This window comes from Podarcis tiliguerta (assembly GCF_965153285.1).
Source record: "Podarcis tiliguerta genome assembly, chromosome: 6".
In the NCBI taxonomy this organism is placed as follows: Eukaryota; Metazoa; Chordata; class Lepidosauria; order Squamata; family Lacertidae; genus Podarcis; species Podarcis tiliguerta.
The window spans coordinates 49,108,536-49,129,923 of NC_139539.1; the positions used below are offsets into that span (position 1 = coordinate 49,108,536).

The window sequence follows — 21,388 nt, forward strand, 5'->3', positions numbered from 1 at the left end:
AACGCCAGCTCCCTCGGCCTGTAAAGCGAGATGAGTGCCGCAACCACAGAGTCGTCTGCAACTGGACTTAACTGTCAGGGGTCCTTCACCTTTACCTTTAGGCCTATGTGTGGGCCAATTTAGTAAGTTCTCCCCAAGACTTTGTAATAGTACTAAACCACAACCAACACCAAACCCCTTCTATTATGCTCACAATTTGTTGTTGCTGTTACTTCCCCTTTCCTGTATGTGTATGTGACAAGACTTATTTGTCTTGGATTGTAAATCAGATGTGACCTAACAAGGATGGCTGAAGTTGGAGTATGGGTGGAATGTATCTTAAAAGCCCAGACAAGAATGGCTGGAATGGACCCATCATTCAGGGCTTTTTGGTGTACCCTGCCCATACCTTGGCATCATTCCTTGGTAGATCCTAGAATATGTTCCTAGGATATAATTTCTTTCTACAGAGGTGGCAGGTTCAAATGAAAAACAGGTTTGTGAGATTATAGCATGTCAGTTATCTAATCATTTGCGATGGGCCTTTGCTTTTCTACAGAGTGCCTCTGATGGCTTCTGGAAGTCTGTGGCAACCCATGTTCCAAGAGAGCCACATGAAATCCGTATCCTGAATCCATATTTCATCCAAGAGGCAGCTTTCAGCTTTATTGGCCTTCCTTTCAACAATGGTCTGATGGGCAGAGGGGTAAGTGTGCAGGAAGCTTACCCCCAATATGACACTTTATTTTGTGCTGCTGATAGAAAGCAAAATGTGAATTTAATCCATGATCCGTAGTCCTTTCCCAAAACCACACTCATCTAATAGAGGCAATTCCTCTGGTCAGAGGCTCTGTAACTTCTGTGTTTGTGCAGTGTCTAGCATACTGGTGCTAAATGTTAGATAGAAGCTGTAATAGTAATTATCAGAAAGGTGATTTAAAAATGATAAAAATAGATTTCACAAATGAGGAATGCAAATTGCAGCATTTCACAGAAAACAGGTATGACTGGGTCAGATGTGGTCATATGTGTTATATGTTTTAAATTGCATCAACACACATATGGTACATTGTTTTCCCTCCTTCAAGATATATAAAGCAGGTTTCAAGATTCCAGCCAATTAACAGGAATCTTACAGCACTGTTTGTGGGCTCATATAATGCTGGAGTGATCTTTTTTTTACCTGATGGCACACATCTGCACGTAATGCTACTCTTCTTGCTTGGATGCTATAAGTAAGCTGTTATGCTTAAGCAGGCCTATTTCTTCCTTCAGTTTTCTTTTTTATTTCTTCAGCCAACACCTTTGGCAAACCATGGCTGAACTTCCCTCAAGATTCTGTAGGTACTGGAAGTTTATAGGTCCTTGCTAGGGCATTTTCACATTATTAATATTATTATTATAAATAATGAAATAATATATTTCTGAATATTTGGGGAATCTCCTCAATATGCAAAAATACCACCTTTGTTTGGACGCTGGACTTGTTTTGCTTCCAAACTGATGGGCATGGAATCACCTAAGTTTTGTATTAGAGGGGATGGTGATATTTTCATTTTATTATGTATTTTATGTTCTCGTTTTCATTTTAATATTGTGAACGGCCCTGTGATCTTCAGATGAAAGGCAGTATACAAATTTCAATAGTAAATAAATATAAAAAACAACTCAATTCCATTTTCATCATTCTTACGTCCTTCACTCAGGAATGGACTCCCTTTCACTTTGAGGGATTACAGCAAAAATATTCCCTTAATTTCTCCAGTATGTTAGCAGTGTGAGTAAGCATAGAGTATAAGGAAATTTGTAGATGGAACAGAGTTGCTGATTAGAGGAGACAGAAAAGAATTTTCATCTATGTCGAGATACGCTCCATCACTATACAGTGGTACCTCGGGTTACATACACTTCAGGTTACAAACGCTTTAGGTTACAGACTTCGCTAACCCAGAAATAGTACTTCGGGTTAAGAACTTTGCTTCAGGATGAGAACAGAAATCGTGCTCCAGCAGCGCAGCAGCAGGAGGAGGCCCCATTAGCTAAAGTGGTGCTTCAGGTTAAGAACAGTTTCAGGTTAAGAGCAGACCTCCGGAACGAATTAAGTACTTAACCCGAGGTACCACTGTACTAGAATTGATAGAATGGGAAACCATGCAGACATTCCTTAAGCCTCTTCAGGTCCTATTTATTTCTGTTACAATATATTCCTATCATAATATATAGAAAAAGTAAATGATCCTCCCAAGACCCTTCCTCATATGCCTTTTAAATATCTGGGTTTCTTTTGCTGGAAGAGGAGAAATTGCCCAGCTAGGTCAGCGCTGTGCTTCAGCATTCTGTCTTCAGCATTAGGCAGCATTATCTGATTCAAAGGAATGGGCAAAAGATAAACAATTGTTGCATAGAGCCAGGACAAGTTGCCTGTTAAGATTTTAGCACCTTCCCCACAGTATGTTTTTTCTTGTTCCCCCAGCAAGGTAGAGAATGTCTTTTGAAAAGCTTCTTGATTAATATTTGGAATCATTTTCAGTTAAACTGTTTTTTTATTGAGTATATACCCAAGTATATTCTCATAATTGTGTGGTTTTTTTTAATCCTCATAAATTTGTTATCCTACTTTTTTGTACTAGTGACAACCAATCTAAAGGTGACATTGTGCAGAAAAATATTTCCTCATCTCAGTTTTCACTCTTTGCTTCACAGAATGGCCCTTATTCTTTTATCCTATGAGGCAGGCAGGCTAGATATTGCCCCTCTGCATTCCTGTTGGACTTTGTAATTATAGAGATGTTTGTCATCTCCTCTCTAAGGTAAACAATCCCAGCCTTTGCAATTTTCCTGTACAGAAGAATCAGCCCAGACCCGTGAGAGTTCATTCCCCTTCCTTTTCTGGCATACTCCACCCCCACAATACATTTTGAAGGTTTTTTTTTCATGAAATGGGAGACTTGGAATGAATACACTTTGCTAGGTGGGATTTCTAAAGGTGTGCCATGGCCTGCTATGAGAGAGCAATAGGCAGTAAGCTTCTTAGAGACTGAGTGAGTCAGACCACCTAGATGGCAAAGAGTCATGTGATGAAATTCAATCAGTTTATTTATTCAGACAGACATGGAGAAAAAATATCTAGTGATTAGACTCTGAAATCAAGAACATGCAAATTTGGTGTAAGATGCACTTCCAGTCATTAAGAATAATTGCACCCAAAACGACTCAAAGAGAATGATGAGAAAGCCAGGGATACTACTGAGATTGACTATTTTCTTAAACAAATGTAAGTAATCCAGGTGTTTAGTTTCTACATACATAAGAGATAAAATGAGACATTCAAAGCTCTTTCCCCCTAAAAATTAACCTTCAGAAGTGGGAAATTAGTCAGAACTGAACATCAGGAAGACTTCTTGCATTATTTCATTTTCATTTTCAGTTAGGCTGGATTTTAACACACAGCAAAGCAACTCATTATTTACAGATATGCTGAAAATATATTGCAGAATGCATAGTATAATACTTTAATTGTGTATTTTCTGATGGTCATTTTTATATTTGTGTTCTGCGTACTGACTATAATCATATATGAAATCTATTAAAACCAGCCCTTTCATTAAAAGCCCCAAAGCCTGTTGGAACAAGAAAGTCTTCACCAGCCAGCACAAGGACAACAAAGAAGGAGCCAGTCTAGCTTCTCTAGGGAAGGAGTGATTGCAATTTAACTTCTCAAATATGCTCTGCCCCTAGTAGCATGTATATTCTTGTACCAGAACAACTGGCTGATTGTCAGGAGAAGTGGGGCTTCAAAGCATTACACAGGTTGAAAATGGGTCTCCTGATGTATTAGTAACATCAGTTGATTGACAGTTGATCTTTTGGTGGGGGAGATGTCCTGCTTCTTCTGGGGTAGTTTGTCCACCTTTGGTCCTCGCCTGCACTCAGCTTTCACCTGTGGCTCCTAGATGCTGTCAGCATGCGACAGCAGCGACACCTCTGGAAACAGCTTTGACTGGCTGGCTAAACCAGGTGAAGGTAGCTGATAGGTCTCAAACTCTCAGTGAGTTAGGGTCTTTCCCTACATGTGAAGACAGGCTCTGGCGGATTGAGTGGGTCCAATGGTCAAGAGGGGTGATTTTATTCATGACAGAAAAGCTTTGGGAGTAATCCCCCTGGAAAAATCTTCAGGAGAAGAAAAGGCTAAGGAATAAACCTGACACAAATCCTGAGTGGAATCCCTAAGATGGTTGGATGGTGTCTTGTATTCCTCCTTCCGGCAACTCTTGCAGCCAAGCTGGTGCCAAATGTATTGCTCTGATTTCCTTTAGACCACATCAGCAAGGCCAAGAGTGGGGTCTTGTCATCTGGGCAGCCTAGGATCTCCATATACATTGCCCAGGCTTGCACTCCCAGGAAGTCACTATGCAGTTTGACTTCATCCCGTGAGGCAAATTCCATTGTCTCTTGAGACAGAGGCACTGCTGTGAGAAGATTTTCTATTTTAGCAAGGATTTCCCTTATCCAAATTACGCATGTATACATTCTGAGAATCCATTTCCCCCTACTTTCATTCTTATCAACAAAACAGCTTCTGATGATGGGTTTTGATGTGTATGGTGGGTGACAAAACAATTTTTTGCTAGCCTCTTTTTGCTCAGTTTATTTTTATTTTGAAAAACATTATCTTAAATACACATACAATTAAATTTCTTTGGAATGTAGAAAAGAGACTGCAGAAATGAACATGCTCTGAATTGAGCTTTCTGTGGTTTTGATAGGTTGTGTTACAATATCAAATTGGTAAAATCAACCAAGGAGGGCTTTAATTAGAACCTGATGTTTAACTTTATGAAAGTATGCTTGGGCATTTTTTTAAAAAAATCTAGTTTATGAGACTTTAAGGAAAACAGATTTTTGCCAATGGCCTCTATCAGATGAAGTAAACGGTAAACTATTTGGTCAGATGCTTTGAACAAAAGCAGAATTAGCTATGCAGGTGTAGGACCTTAGAAAGTTAGGATCTTGTGCTACACATAGGGACAATTACAATCCCATCTGAGAACTTGTTTGCATCCACTTGGGACCTCCATGTACTCATGAGTTATACTTTAGTGCACAACTGGAATGTATGAAGCAACCCCAGGGAAAAGGAGGCTGGCTATGAAATAGGGTTTCTCACAAAAGCATTGTACCTTCCTTTGTATAGACTGTGACACCTATGAGCTGCTTGTTACTGTATTACTTTAGAGCAGATGCAGTGGGAATAGGAGTGATTTGCAGCACCATCCTACCAAATTGATGCCAAGGGTAAATCTTTGCCATAAAGACACTGCAGAGTCCTCTTCATGGCATGTGCAGCTTGCTCTTTAATCTTTGTGGTATCTTAAGAGTCAGTTAACCAAACCTCTTTTTTTCAAGAACTTAATTGAAAAAGGTACTGGGGAATTAATGAAAGATAATATGTAATGAAAGTCCTCTCACAAAGTGCCTATCTTGAGCATGTCCAGAATTGTACAAAAAGGCACCAGCAAAGCATAAGGTCAGGCAGAGGCTTGAGGTAGATCATCTCCTTAATAACTAGGGCCAATCTGAAATCCTTATAAAGGGCCGTAATATTCCATACCTCTTTCCAAGCTTAAATAAACTTCAGGGCGCTGCTAGCACACCACATATGGTAACAATGTGCTGCCAATTAACTTTGTAATTTTAGGGGGGTTTTCAACAGGGTTGAGAAGGCTGAGTGAAATGGTTCAAGGCTGATCTCAAAGTGTTTCTTCCAGGATTTAATAAATGGTTAAATGCAGGAACGTTCTCCACTTTGAGACTATAATTTGTGCCAGATGAATCTGGAGAATACTGTGAGGTACAATAGTGCATAGACAGCAAAGATGGCTGAAAGATTCATTCAGTTGTGTGAGACTTGCTTTCTAGGCAGAATTGGATAGGGTGTGTGGAAAGTGGGGAAGCTTCAGTGTGTTGTAGGCTTTTTAGTGATATCTGTCTCTGGATTGAGAAGTGGGTAAGCCAAGCTTTCAGCCGAAGACCATCAAATCTTTCTCCTTCCCTTAACACTGTCAGCATTATTTGGGGGCATAAAAGAAACTTTTGGTGCAGGACTTTAAGGTAGGGTATTGGCAGCATGTTACCCCACTGCTCAAACTGCACTGGCTTCCATGTTGTCTTTTGGGCCCAGTTCAGAGTGCTGGTTTGGACCTTTAAAGCCCCATACCAGTTAGGACCAGGCTATCTGAGAGATAACTGTCTGAATCACCATGCTCATTAAGGTCATCCATAGAGATCCACTTGTCGGTTCAAATACATGTTTTGAAACAAGAAAGAGACTTTATCTGCTACCACTCCCATACTTTGGAGGTTTGTTTTGCCCCCTGTTTGTATGCCTTCCACTAGAGCAGTGGTTTCCAGTTAGCTAAGTACTGCAGACCCCCTGCTTTTCAAAAGCCAAGCCATGAACCCCCTACTTTTGAAAATGTTATCTATGTGGTAGTTTTTATTATGTGCATAGTGCCAGCATAACCCTCCAACATGTCCCAGCACAAAACCAGGACAGGCATCTTCCAGCTTATAATTATTTCAGGTAAATAACTAAAGACCACTACTTCTAATTAGCATTCAGGGTGCATCCTTATTAATCATTTTTTTGTTGCAGAATGATTACGCAGAGTAATTCACACTCTTATCTTTTCTGTCCTTGCCACTATCATTCCAATTATACAGAATGGAAACTAATGTTAGTAGAGATAGTATCTAACTCTCTGTGTGGTCTTGGGTAATTCATGAGCTAGGCTTTAGTTGTCCTTTCAGCCAGTTTGTTGCTCTAGTGAGAAATGACATCCATAGCAGTGACTGAATTCAGCTGATACATATTGATGCTGTGCTCATGACCTGGCTTGTTTACCTGCTGTAAATGTGTGTTGCATTTGTATCTGTTCAGCATGATCTTAAGCTATAGAATGCACTTTTCTGCAGTTATTTGGTCAAACTGGACTTTGCATACAAGAGCATGTACAGTGGTACCTCGGGTTACAGACGCTTCAGGCTACAGACTCTGCTAACCCAGAAATAGTACCTCGGGTTAAGAACTTTGCTTCAGGATGAGAACAGAAATTATGTGGTGGCGGTGGGAAACCCCGTTAGCTAAAGTGGTACCTCAGGTTAAGAACAGTTTCAGGTTAAGAACGGACCTCCAGAACGAATTAAGTTCTTAACCCTAAGTACCACTGTATACAGGGCCCAGCTAGGGATGTATGTTTGTCTGTCTGTTCAATGAAAAGCAATATTGAGGGGCTGTAATTTTCCATGAAATAGCTGAGACTGTGTGAATGCACACTTTAACTCTTTCCTTGCTGGCCATATTCCTGCTCAAAATCACCCTTCCTAAGCTGCCTTTTTCTGTGATTTGGATTTTATTTGCTGTTATAAAAATGAATTTTTATGTAATGTGTCATTTGCCCCTTATTCTGCATGATACCTCAAGTATATGTTGAACAAAAGATTTCTAAAATTATTTCCTTTTCAAAGGACATTGATTTGAGCCTCAAAAGCTGGAAGAAATGCTTTGACTTTCTCCATTCTCTTTACTGTTAATTTATCGAATTTGTTGTAAGATATCCTCCCAATGGAGACAATGCCTGAAGACATTGTTGGAAGCTGCCCAGAGTGGCTTAGGCAACCCAATCGGATGGGTGGGGAATGATGATGATGATGATGATGATAGCAGCAGCAAAGGAAACACAGATTTCTGATATATGCTCCTATCTTCTTTTTCTTCTCCACACGCAGGCTACATTATCTTCATCTAATCGAGAAATGAAATCTATACTCACACTCTATTGGGATTGTAGTGGGAGTTACTCTGGCACTATACCAGTGCAACAGCCACCATATCCAATATATTCTCAGCCATGAAAAGGGGTGGGGTGGGGGATAAACAACTAGAAAATATAAAAAACCTCATAAAAATAGAAGACATGACCATAGAGTCTCAGTAGACTCTGCAAGTGCCCCATCAATCAGGATCTGTGGTGCTGCCACCCACATGCTACCCGCACATGGAGAGAGCCAATTAATTTATGTGGGACACACGCCCCACAACTCCATAGCACCTCCCCTCCATCAGCCCCAATCACATAGCCTGCAATGATCCCACTTTTTCCAGTCCTACATGCAGAAGTTTTAATCCACTTCTGCTACTCACACCCAGCATTTGTAGCACAATGCGCAAAAGGGGAAGACAAGGAGCCCTCAAATTACAAGTCCAACAGTTTCCTGTGTAGGACACCCGTACAGAGCACACACAGCCATCTTTGGACAAGGGCCAAAGCAGTAGTGAGATTTTAATAGCTACCCGTCCCAAAGAAGCAGTCTGTAAGAAGTGGCTTCCTGACTTTGACCAGGGGCATGTTTGCAGATGAATCCAGGGTTTTGGGCAGAAGCTAAGTACTACTTATTTTGGTGGCCAATCTGGCTGGATGTCAGATAACTTGCCTCTTATCTACAAACATCCATAAAGCAGGTTTAGTTTCCTGTGATGATGGGGTGGCCAAAGGCAAGCCAGCTTTGAATGGCAAAGGGCACAGACAGTGACTGTTGGTAAGCATCACAAGACAGTTTGTCCACCACAGTTAAGAGGCCACAAGGCCTCTTAGATCTGTGACTAATCAGAACTCACAACCGGATGACTGAGGTGTCCCTCATAAGGAAAAGAAGAATGCATTTTTAGACTTAATTCAATTACTGGTGGAAGATGTTTGCTGTAGGAAGCCTTTTTCCCCCTTTCTTGAAATTAATTCATTAATTAATAGTTGAATATAGATATTGGACTATATGCTTATGTCAGATATGGCAAAGGTTCTGTTGCAGATTATGCAAATACCCACTCACATACTTGGCTACTGCTGTGGGAGTAAGATTGTTTTCCTCTGGTATGTTTGTAGTAGCACCACACACGTTGCTCAGAGCAAAACTAAACTAGGCACATAGTTCTGGTCATATGTAGTGTTCCAGATAAATGGAATTTCTCAATAATGATGCACCCAGCATTCATTTCTCTTGTGCACCTTTGAAATGCCTGTCCCCTTAAAGTCCAAGGAACACTTTACTAAATGAGCAGTATCTGGATGAAGGAGATCCTGAAAAGGGGAAGGCAAACGTGTGGGGCAGTCTGAAACTATCTTGTACCTTGGACACTGGTTGAATAGACAGCAGGGTAGCATGTGCAATGTCTCGTATGGCACAAAACCAAGTTCGGAAGACTTACTGTTTGTCATGGAACTTGAAGGATACTGAAGCCTGCCTGGAATGGTTAGTTCAACAACCCCACAGAGGAACAGCGGGGAACATCCTGGTCATTGCTGCTGATCATGGGGTGGGCCTCTCTCACGATCAGCATGGAATGGAGTGTGGGATATGTTCTAAATCTGGGAGAGAGCATCCTGCAGAGAGCAAAGGAAGTAACAGAACAGAAATAAAAAGCAATAATTAGGAGCAGGCGCATATAGTCCCTGGACCTAGATGCAAGTAAGATTTTTTTAAGGTTAGAGAGGAGATGGAGGTGTCACATGGGTGCTTAGTTAGTACTCATGCATCAGCCTCCCCATCACCCCCTGAGTTTGCAGGGGAACTCTGACATTTGCAGGCACAGCTTGCATACAGGCTGTGATACTGCAAGTTATAAGTTCTCACAAGTGTTTGGCCAGTAGCAGCAATGGCTAGATCAGAGTGCCTCGCCCTTGCCAAGAGAGAGTTTAGTTGATATGGGAGGTACTGCTCTCTGCTGTTGGGATGGAACAGTGCTAGTGCAATACAGTTGAGAAAAAATGCAGTAAAGGGGTGCGAGACATATGAAATTGCTGCAGCAGTTATACATTATTATAATATGTGATCCTTCTTGTTAGCTATACAGGGTACTCTGTCCTGCCCCTCCCCCCATTGGAGTGGAATTGGAATTGCTGTTGAACATTTGTGTCTGGAGTCTCAAAGTGTATTATCAGGGAAATATTAGTAATGTGTGTTGTGAGGTCAGGCTATTTTCTCTGTTTCCCATCACCAAAGTTCCCCTGTGAATTGTAGTCCCATAGCACAGACCCTTAGAGTTGTGATCTTTCACTGTGGGGGTTATATACTGTTTCAGTGTGCTGTGATTCGGTTCTAAGTTACACCATGTCCTGTTCCTTGTTGTGGCTAGGCAGTTGTCAATGCAGGGCTGTTTCTTTTATTTTCCTCCCTCCCATTGAAGTCAATAGAAGGGAACTTTGCTCCAGGTCTGGGGCTGGTGCAAAGGTGTGCCATTAGTGAGGTGTGTTTCTGTGGATTAAAGAGGTATAGCGTTCTCGTCCCATGTACTGCCCATAACCCACCCATGAGTCTGGCGACTTTCACCAGATTATCCACTATTGGCTCAGTTTTATGTGAAGCAGCAACCATCAATTGCTCCAGACTTCTTGTCCAGTCTTTCCCTGACCTATAAGATCAGACCCTTCGTTTGCCTGACTCTCCTGAATTCTTTTGTTCATATGCTTGTATTGCTATTTTACCGGTTTTCTGATGTATCTTTGTTTTAATTACACTGTTCGTTGTTTTTAGGCTGTACTCCACTTAGAGGTTTTTAAAAATTAAAGTGCTTTATACACACATAAATAAATAAATAAATAAATAAGTAAAGAATCTCGATTATGGCAGTGGCATATTTGTTGTTCTTCTGGTATAGTGGAGCATCTTTCAAATCCTGCAGTCCCTCAACCAATTAATAGGTACAGTTGTGCCTTCATGCCAGTGAGCCTGTGGGAAGGGTTGGTATCTCCACTTCTTGCAGTGGTGCCAGTTTGCCATGGAGCTTAAAATAGTTTACTTTACATTTTAAACTCAAAGCATGTAATTTAAAATCTCTAGAGTCCTACCTTTCATTTTGAAAATATGTGTAGCTTAAAGACATTCTATTATAATATAAATATAAACTACAGAATAGGCTTTTGGGCCACATAAAATTCTACTGGATTTTCCATCTCCTTATGAAAGGTAGCTAGCTGCCTTATACCAGGACAGATTATTAGTGCATCTAGTTTGGCTCTAAGTGCTCTGTGTGCCTGTTCAAAATCATCAGGAGATTATGAGGACTGGAAGCAGTGATTTCAGCTATGAGGCAATGAAGTGTGCAGGATCATTCCCTTCCTTCCACTCCCTCATCAAAAAAAGAGTGTAAATTAATGCTCCTATTTAAGTTTTCTGCATCTTCAAGCTTGTTGCTTTTATCTATATTTTCTTTTTCCAGTTCTTTTATCTGTTTGTCATGGATTTGGCTTAATTCTTCTGTTGCTATAGTTGTTTTTGTTAGAATCAAGCCTTGTGTTATGTTCTGTTAGTTTCATTTCCATATCCTCATGACCACTGCTCCTTGTGCATTTTTCTAATCTATGGGTTGTGCTGAAGAAGATTCCAGCGAAACAGTCAGATTATCCGGGATCACTGTCCTTTGTCATTATTCATTTACTACCTTGGCACCATGAACGCCTAAAAAGTTGTACAGCTTAACTCACAGGATGGCATCTATTACTTTGTTTCAACCATAGACTTATTATACTTCTACGGACTTTCAAAGATTGACAGATGTGTGTTCATTTGTTTTCAAATATATTAGAGAATTTACAAGTGTACACATTTTGTTTTTGTTGTACTAAATCATGTATATTATGCAATAAGAACTACAGTGCTATCTAGTATACTGGTCTTCTTGTTGCTTGTGTTGTTTGTTGTGTTAAGTTTGCAACACAGGGGTTTGTTGTTCTGTATTGGTGATGCTTTCTAACTTGACTATAAATTACTTGTAGTAATTCAGGTTGATAAAAACAAAAAGTAATTGCAAGGAACTCCAAAAGGATCTTTCCAAATTGAGTGAATGAGTGATATGTGATTCAGTTTAAGCAAATGTGAAGTGATGCATATTGGGGCAAGAAATCCTAATTTCATGTACATGCCAATGGGGTCTGAACTGGTGGTGAGTGACAAGGAATGAGACCTCAGAGTTATGATGGATATTGATTACAGTGTTGACCCAGTGTGCAGCAGCTGTGTAAAAGGCAAATTCCATCTTGAGGATCATTAGGAAAAGGATTGAAAATAAAACTGACAATAGGATAGTGCTGTTTTTTCAGTTATACAGTGTGACTGTACTTGGAATACTATGTGTACTTCTGGTTGCAGCACCTCAGAAAGCCTATTGTAGAGCTGGAAAAGGTGAAGAAAGGGGGCAAGGAAAATGATTAAGGGGCCGGAGCAACTCCCCTATGAAGAAAGGTTACAACATTTGGTGGTTTTTAGTTCGGGGGGGGGGGAGAGCAAGTAAGTGGAAACATGAAAAAAGTTGTATAGAAGTATCCATTGTGAGAAGAAAGTGGATAGAGAGACTTTTCCCACCTGTCTAATGTCCAGTGGAGCTGACTCCAGGGCAGACAAAAGGAAGTGCTTCTTCACACAGCACATAATCTATTAAATATATTTCTACTGGATGTAGTGATGGCCACCAACTTGGATGGCTTTGAAAGGGAATTAGGCAAATTATTGAAGAACAGGGCTATCAATGACTACAACCATCATGGCAGTATGCATCTGAGGCAGTATGCCTCTGAATACCAGTTTCTGGGAATCATCAATAGAAAGAGTGCTGTTGCACTCAGATCCTGCTTGCAGGCTTCCCATAAGCAAACAGGGTGCCTTTTATCTGATCCGGCAGGGCTCTTCTAATGCTCTTAACCATTAAAACAGGGGTAGCAAACATGGTGCCCTCTGGATGCTGCTGACTTACAACTCCCACCATGCACATTTATCTGTTAATGTATTTCTTGGTTACTTACTGTTATTACAATTGTCACATTTTAGTACTCGCCCTTCACCCTAAGGCCCCAGAGTGAGTTGCATCTATTAAAACATAATATTACACAATATTTAAAACAGTGCAGAATAACTTAGATACAAAAATAAGGTGGGTCCTAAAAATACAAACCTCAGGTGTCAAAAGCCCAGGGTTAAGATAATAGTAGTGTCAGCAGTAATAAAAATGAAGTACTTGACTGATTTTTGAAAGTGAATTAATTGGTGACAAAAGACCCTAATGTTTGGAAAGATGGAGGGCACAAGGAGAAGGGGACGACAGAGGACGAGATGGTTGGATAGTGTTCTCGAAGCTACCAGCATGAGTTTGACTAAACTGCAGGAGGCAGTGGAAGACAGGAGTGCCTGGCATGCTCTGGTCCATGGGGTCACGAAGAGTCGGACACGACTAAATGACTAAACAACAACAACAAATTAGAAGATTCATTTAGAATTGGTAAAATTTATTTACAGGTGGGAGACAGAAAGAGGGGATCTTGATAGATAGCCTGAGGGCAACAGTAGCTTTCTCTAAGCTCCTTGCTACTCTGGAAATGATATGGCTGATTGTCACTACCCCTTCACTCACGCCACAAGGGCTCAGTTTGCTCTCTGCTCTGCATGGCCCATTGATGTCAATGTACCATTCTTTACCATCCTTTCACAGGGAGTCAAGCAGGTCACCACACCCCATTCTTGTTCCTTCTTTCCCTCTTCTCTCTGTTCCTTGTTTTCCTTCACCCACCAGCCATCCAGATTGCAATGGGGAATGATAGCGGGGTGATAGGGGGCTTCATTCAGAGCCCTTTAACTTCCCATGACTATCAGTGTGTGTGTTTCTTAATGTTTTTTACCACCATTGATTAGGAGGAAAATCACACTCTCTTCATTCTAGTGGAAGGATGTAATTTTCCCACATTGCTGAAGATTGGGTCAGAGAAACCTGTCTGCTCTAATTCTCTGTCATTACAGCCAAGAAGGCACAATTTTCCTCCCCATTGGCAGTGGCAACACAATTAAGAAACACTCACAGTTGTCAATATCCTCACTGACGAGCTGATCAGAATTCAAGTGCTAACAACAAATTTTTTATTTGGCCAAAACCAATTAATGTGAGTTACGGGAGCTTCATGGGGTCATCTTATGACCTGGGATAGATTTACTCCATTGTCTAAAGTTTTTTGTACTGTCTGATGATTATCAGTTATTTATGCCTGGCCTCTTCCTCTTGTTTCGAATGTGCAGGGCAGCATTGGTGACTCCCCCACTATGCACAGAAGCCAATAAAACTTTATTCTCACTTGGATGCCAGTAGACTTTACGAGTTATATGAGGAAGCTCTTTGTAAAGTGAACATCAAAATCATCAGACTATTTAGAAATCATGAAGTCTAATTGCATCAAGTTCTTCATTTGCATTATCATTTTTAAATCATTTGTGTATAGAGCATTCACAGTTTCTTGACTTTTCATTTTTGTTTGACAAATCTTAAAATAGAAATTGATGCTATTCACCATTTCATTAAGACCTGAAGATAATGCATGATTGATCTCCACCCTCTTTGGAAACATATTCTGTGATTGTTTGTTTCATTCTATTGTCATGGCAATGGCTGGGAGTTGTATTTTGGGCCTCTGAATTTTTCTCCCTCAAGGCACCTCAACCTTGCCTAGAGAAACTGCATACTACAGATTTAGTGTTATGTTTCAAGTCATGGATTTATATCTCTGTCATGTTCTGACATCCCTCACACCCTTGGGGATTAACCTCTGAGGTCAGGGAGACTGTGAGATTCACAGAATCATCACTTCTCAGCTGTTTTGTAGTTTAGGCATAATGGTATATAGCCCATGATGGGCCCGTTGGCGTTGGGAGGCAGTCTAGCAGGATCCATATTGGCCAGCAGTGGTGGAGGTTGCACCAGTAATTCCTGCTGGTTTTAGGCCTGCTGCTGCCCGTATAAGCCAACAGGCTTTGAGTAAAGAAGTGCTTCTGCTTTAAATCGGTAGAACTGCTATCCCATGCAGTCTACTTTGTTCATGTGGTTACCAGACTCTTTCCCAGAACAGAACTGTACTATTCTCTTCCATTCACCTTCCAGTTCCCTCCTCTAGGGTTTCAATTCTGCTGCACTTAACAGAGAGGCGGCATGATTGATAGACTGCAGCAGCATGGGGGTGAGGATTGTAGTATTCTGCCAAAGTGTTTGTATAGATATTTTGCGTATGCTCCAATGTATGGAAATCCTGTCTTCTTCAGATCTTCTCTATATGGCTCCATACATTTATGGAGTAGGGGTGGATTTCAACAGTTCTTCTTGAAAGTCTTGTTTTAACTTGTACTGAGCCATTAAATCTGTCAACTATATATAGTTATCAACTCAGACTGAACCCCAACTCCACCCCACATATTCCCCTAGTGACACTCCACGGTCTAGCATCACTTCAAATGTAAGTGAAGATTTGGCGGACGTATTGAGCTTGGATCACAAATTAACTTTGTGGGATCTTTCCGTTCTTAGGAAAAGGGTTGTCTCTCATTACAAACACATTTAGTAGAAACTCATATGCAGAAAGAGAACAGACGTCCTGGACTAATATTTGTGTGAGGTCACTTCAAGCATATTATTTTAAAAAGGGATCCATATTATTTTAAACAACTTTTACATGCCTATGTTTTAACTGTGATCTACTGAACATGGTAGAACACATTTGTAGTAATAAACTGTTGAGTTTATACAATTCCACTCTGCTTCAGTTAGGAAGCAAGGCAGTCAAGCAAACACACTTGCAGTTGCTTAGTTTACAAATAATTCCAACTTTGTGAATTTTGGACAAGACAGTATGAACTATTTATGAACAGAACAGTTCCTTGTGGATGCTAGATTAATGAATTGTGGTTAGTCATTAAATTGTTATTGACAATTAAACAACTATCCAGGCTGCGCAAACAGTTTTTAATGTAATATTCTGCTAGTGAAATTTGAGGCATCATCATGTCACACTCTGCCTAATATCCTCACACATCTATATTATTTTAATGTAATTTATTATTTTAATAAGAAAACTGCCTTGAGGTCCATTCAGGGGCTGAAAGTCAGGGCATAAATTTTCTAAAATAAAATATACAATAATTTAAAATATATATCCTTTCATTTGAAGGAGGATGTCAAATGAAGCATTTGGAAGCAGTTTGAAAAGCACAGCCCACAAAACACCTTTCAAAGGACTCTGGAAGACCTGACAACCAGCTGTTGTCTTGTGAAGCCTATGGCAAAGTCTCCACCAGTCCGATCTTGTGGGACACTTTACAAGGGGCCTTGCTGATAGTCAGGTTTTTTGAAGCCCTTTGCCAAAGGGCCTTGCATGTGCCACCAAGCAGCTGATTGGCACTTTATGTGATATATGATATCAGGTGTGGGATAGATGGGTGTGACTTGACCAAAATGTCCAAGCAGGTGAAATAGGGGAAGGCCTGGTAGGCCTAATTAAGCCTGGTGGTCAGAGGTTCCGCACTCCTGCATTAAAGGATGTACTTTTTCAAATAAAGGTGCATCTCTTACAAAGTTATTTTAATTGTATTTAGTAGCTTCAGAATGACTGGCAAAAATCCAGAAGTATGGTTACAGCATATGAGCAGTTCTCTACTTGCCAGAGAATTTATAAAATGTTGCTTGATACCCTTGCCAATAGATTTAATATTATTTCTACTCCAGTTTCATCTGTGGGGTACAACCCCAACATGATTAGGGGTTAAGATATCAAAATTGCATATATTTTTACACTAGTCACAAATGTGCTGTCTAGTTCTCTGGTTCTCCAAACCAGCATTGATTTTTGCCTTTTCTGCATTATACTTCATGACTAGACCATGTGCCAATTGGTCAGCTTTGTGATGCTTTGTTGAACAGGAGGATTTCCCCCACAGGCACTGCAGTCACTCATGTTCTCAATTAAAATAGTGTCTGTATAATGAGGAACACTCCGTTCTGTTATCAGCACCGCTTATTTACCTATCATTCAGCTGTGCTGAGAGCAGCTCTGGTCTGATGGCCTTCCACCTCATGAGAAGTAGTCCTTCTGGGTCACCTTCAGACTGCTCATCATACACGCTAAGTTTTCCATCAATTAGCCCTCTTATTCTTTGCTTTTGTTAGATCCTTTACTTCACATATGCAAGGTAGTGACCATGCCTTCATCCCTTATGATGTCTTGAACAAATGCATAATCTTGCACAGCACGGTGGAAGCTTCTGAAACCTTGTCAGACCTTTTTAAAAACCATAAATAAGCCATTTTTATTTTATGGATTCTCATTTTTCTTTCTCTGATGTCATACGGAGTTTCACACACTTACTTCACACACTATTTAATAGTGAAAACTTATTACATACACAAAACTTAAGTAACTTTTTCTCCACCCAAAAGTGATAGAAGGAAAGCTCAGCCAGCTGGCTAGAATTACTGGGTGTTGGATATATCTAAAGAAGAGGTAGGAATACCTATGGTGCCTTTCATCATGGCCTTGGCATGTATGGTCCTATAGGCATGTTTGTGGTCTGAGACAGGCTTTAATACAATTGCTTTTGCTAAAAAGATCTACCCAACAAGCACTTGGCAAGGGATTGCCACTGCATTTGTGAGACTGCATGTGGGTATTACTTGCGGAAGAATAAATGTTGCGAAAATCCAAATGTTCTCAAAAAAACAATATAGATGTATTATGATATCTTGGCTGACTTTACTGGCATATTAACTTAGTGTTGGTTTCAAATTTCACCAATTGAAAGCTGCTCTTTAAAAACATTTGTGAATAATTGCTGTATTGTCAATAAATATTTTAATGACTATTTGCAAGCTGGAAAACCTAAGTTAATACCTGCAAGACAATTTGAATAAAAATACTGTAAAGCTAATTGTTATCCATTATGTTAAACAGAATGTATACTTATAAATTTATAACATTATACTTATTTTTGAGTGGATTACAGCCAAGACATGTTCCCTGAACAAAGGGACCTTCCAGAGGCTTGCTGTTTTTGGGTAGGATTCAATCACATACCAGCAAATTCAGGTTTGATTTGGTACTCTTTCACAACAAACTCACTTCCCTAAAGAATCAGATTTTTTATGAAAAAGAAAGTAGCAGGTACATGCACTGGAAAATGTGGAATAACGTTTGCCACACCATCTTATAACATTGGCACAAACAAATCAGAATGCATGCTCAGTAAATAACCAATGTCTTACAACCTCCCCACAAACTTTATGCAAACAAATCTGGATGGATGCTCAATATACAGGGCTTCTGGAAGTAACAAAAGAGTTTAAAATACTAATTCTTGCAAGTGATCTCAGACAGATGCAAATGTGAACCTCAAAGGGGGCTGAGAGTCTGGGCTTCAGGGACAAGAATGGACTGTGGTTTGAAACTCCAACAGCCATTCCTTAGGGATGTCAAAGCCCATTAGGGTTCATTTTTCATCCAGCCTCAGAAGTTTGGCTAGAATTGTGTCTCGTTGTTTTGTATGTTGGTATGTATGTTTAATTGGATTTATAGTCAGTCTCATTGATTGTGTTTATAGTGACCGCAAGGGTGTTAGATGCTGTGTTTTAGGAACTGGAACTAGTTTTCAGACAAGGAGGTTGATTATAACCCTCTGTTGTTAACCATGTAGAGTTGGCTGGTTTTAACAAGACAAATTGCAGAGAGCTGTCTTGAAGACTTGTGACAACTGTTAGACCAAAAGAATCACATTTTGCTCATTATTCTTTTGAGGAATCAGCATTATAGGTTGCCTGTCCCCCACCATTGGATCAAATAACAACTAAAACCTCTATACACAATGTAGGTGTCAGGTATTTCTCCAAAGAGATTTACTGCAACCATTTCCTCCCAATCCAAAAAGCAGTGACATAGAAATGACCCCCACACCCCATAAAGCTGGCAAGGCACTGAAGCAACAGGAATTTTCTCATACATCAAACCCACTGCTGCAGAAAATGTTGCTCTCCTTGCTTTACAGAAATACAGTGTGAGTTAGCGGGTGTCATAGTGTCACCATGCATAGGATTTACAGTGGTACCTCGGGCTACAGACGCTTCAGGTTACAGACACTTCAGGTTACAGGCTCCGCTAACCCAGAAATAGTACCTCGGGTTAAGAACTTTGCTTCAGGATGAGAACAGAAATTGTGCTCAGGCGGCACGGCGGCAGCAGGAGGCCCCATTAGCTAAAGTGGTACCTCAGGTTAAGAACAGTTTCAGGTTAAGAACGGACCTCCAGAATGAATTGAGTTCTTAACCCGAGGTACCACTGTACACTGTTCTGAAGCGTCTGATCCTGTAACTGCTATGCCCTGCTTCAAACTGCTTCTGCTTCTCTCCATTGCGACTGGTATATGTGTATGTCAGCAATTTTCGAACTCCCCCCACATCCCATGAATCATTTGAAAGTTGCTGAAGGTATTGGTGGACCACTTAATGATTTTTTTGCCTGTTCTAGCAATTTTAATTCCATAGAAATTTGTAATACATTAAAGTACAATATAAGAAATAAAAGGAGCAATAAAAATAAATGTGAATATTTAATGCAATGGATGTCCCATCTCCCACCTTCAAACACAAATCCAAAGACACACTGTGGACCATTTGAATGAAGCTTGCAACACTGGCGGTCCGTGGATCACAGTTTGGGACACCCTGGTGTAAGACATGCAGTCATGTTGCTCAGAACACCTGGTTGCTAACATGATGTCCAAGATTTAAAATCAGGGCTGTGTATAAACTCTGTGATACTGCTTTCACTAGCACAGATTGACATAACAAAAACCTCACAGACCAATTCCTCCTCTCCCCCCCCCCCCCACAATTATTTGCAGCTCCCTTGAATAATTTGAATACCCATTCCTTGTGGGTCTTTCTCACCCTGGTCAAGTCAAGCAATTATAGTGGAGATAGAAGAGTTGTATAATCTGCATTGCTCCTTCTTGGATCTAGAGGTGTGAGGTGCTGCTGCCAGAATCTACATGCCTGCTTCAACCACAAGCCACCCCCACTGCATGGCTTCTTTTGTGTCTGAGATCTTGGCTGTGAGTTCTAGAAGAGCTGCTCCTGCCTTGCACCTGGCCTGGGAGGACGGGACCGTGACTGACTCCAGCTACAAAAGCTGAGGTTGCTGAACAGATTACTAGGTTGGAGTACTGTTTGTGGGGCAGGGATGAGGGTTGTTGGCGGGGTTGTTACTGTTATTAATATTAGTTTTTGTATCTTTGTTTTTAGATCTTACCATGATTTATATGGAAATTGTTCAATTTAGTTGCATACTTTTGGTTGTGCTTTTTATTGTTTATGCCTACTTGTGTTCTATTTGTAATTATGTAAAAGATTCCATGTCGTAAGCCACCTTGAGCATGGTTTTAACTATAGAAAGGCAGCCTACAGATCAAATGATGTTTGTATGTTTGTATTCCCTCTGCATATGAATTGTTGGGAGGGTGAAAATTTTATATGCTGTTGTTGTCACTGAGGTGAGCATGAAAGAACAAACATAAGGAACCAAATGATAGAGAAGAAAACATGGTAAAAAGGAAGAGTGAAGGAAAAAATGGTGGTGCACATAGATCTGTGAGATAAAGAGAAGAAGAGAGGCAGCAGGGAGGTGATGATGCAAAAAGACTTGTGAGATGGGAAACAAAAATAAGAGTAGGTGTTGGATTTTGTCTGTAGAAATTCAGATGTTTGGATTTATAAGGGTCAGTGGCCTGCTTATTTATCCTTACGGGGCAAATCAAAACTTTTAAGATGGCAAAGGAATGTTTAGGACTGTATATAATGAATCATTTAAAGTTAATATATACAGACAAAACTGTGTTACAAAATGCTAGCCAAACTACTGATGTCACCATCTTACATTAATAAAAGTGTAAAAGTCACCCTCAGAATGCTTTGAATTATATGCCCCTGCTCTAAGGCAGACATAATCTGGAGCAAGATATTCTGCATTAAGGATCACCTTGGTACAGATTCTTCCTTGAGCAGCTAGGCAGTGAGAGAGGAATGAGACAAGTGGCAGAACTATAGTAAGGCGGAAGTTTGTACTGTCCTCTAAAGATTAAGGTACTCCTGATTTTTGCTAGTGCCAACATCTGAAAGAAGTCTGAGTAACTGGAAACTTTCTACAGAGGGAAGACACACACATTGCTATTATCATATTAGTTCGAATGGCTTATTGTTCTAGCTCTTGAATGTATACACATCTACTTATTAAATAATCAATTAACAACAGAACCCAACTTATTAAACAGCTCCCACCTCATATTGTTAGCAGCAGGAAGTGAACCAACAACAAATAAAATGATCCATTAATACTGATTGGCCTCGTTTAAAGATCCTGGGAAGGATTCAACAACATTGTGCTCTTCCATTTTTTCCATCAGTACAAACATTTCAGCTTTCCCAGTGGAATAATCGAATGTCTCCTCCTCCTGCATGCTGTTCTGGGGGTTCTTCAGACCCCATCCCACCCACCCCTGAGCCAAT

At 40.3% G+C, this 21,388-nt stretch overlaps 1 protein-coding gene across 13 annotated transcripts in view; it reads left to right on the forward strand.

Annotated features, from left to right (window-relative positions):
• ST3GAL3 (ST3 beta-galactoside alpha-2,3-sialyltransferase 3) overlaps window positions 1-21,388 on the forward strand; it is a 178,999-nt gene that overhangs the window by 134,339 nt on the left and 23,272 nt on the right. For all 13 annotated transcript variants that reach the window (XR_014512600.1, XR_014512601.1, XR_014512602.1 and 10 more), the window contains one exon: window positions 539-685. Coding sequence is in view for 10 of the 13 variants with exons in the window: in XM_083446108.1 (XP_083302234.1) it covers window positions 539-685 (147 nt within the window). In the remaining 3 variants the exon portion in view is untranslated. The remainder of the gene's footprint in view (window positions 1-538; window positions 686-21,388) is intronic.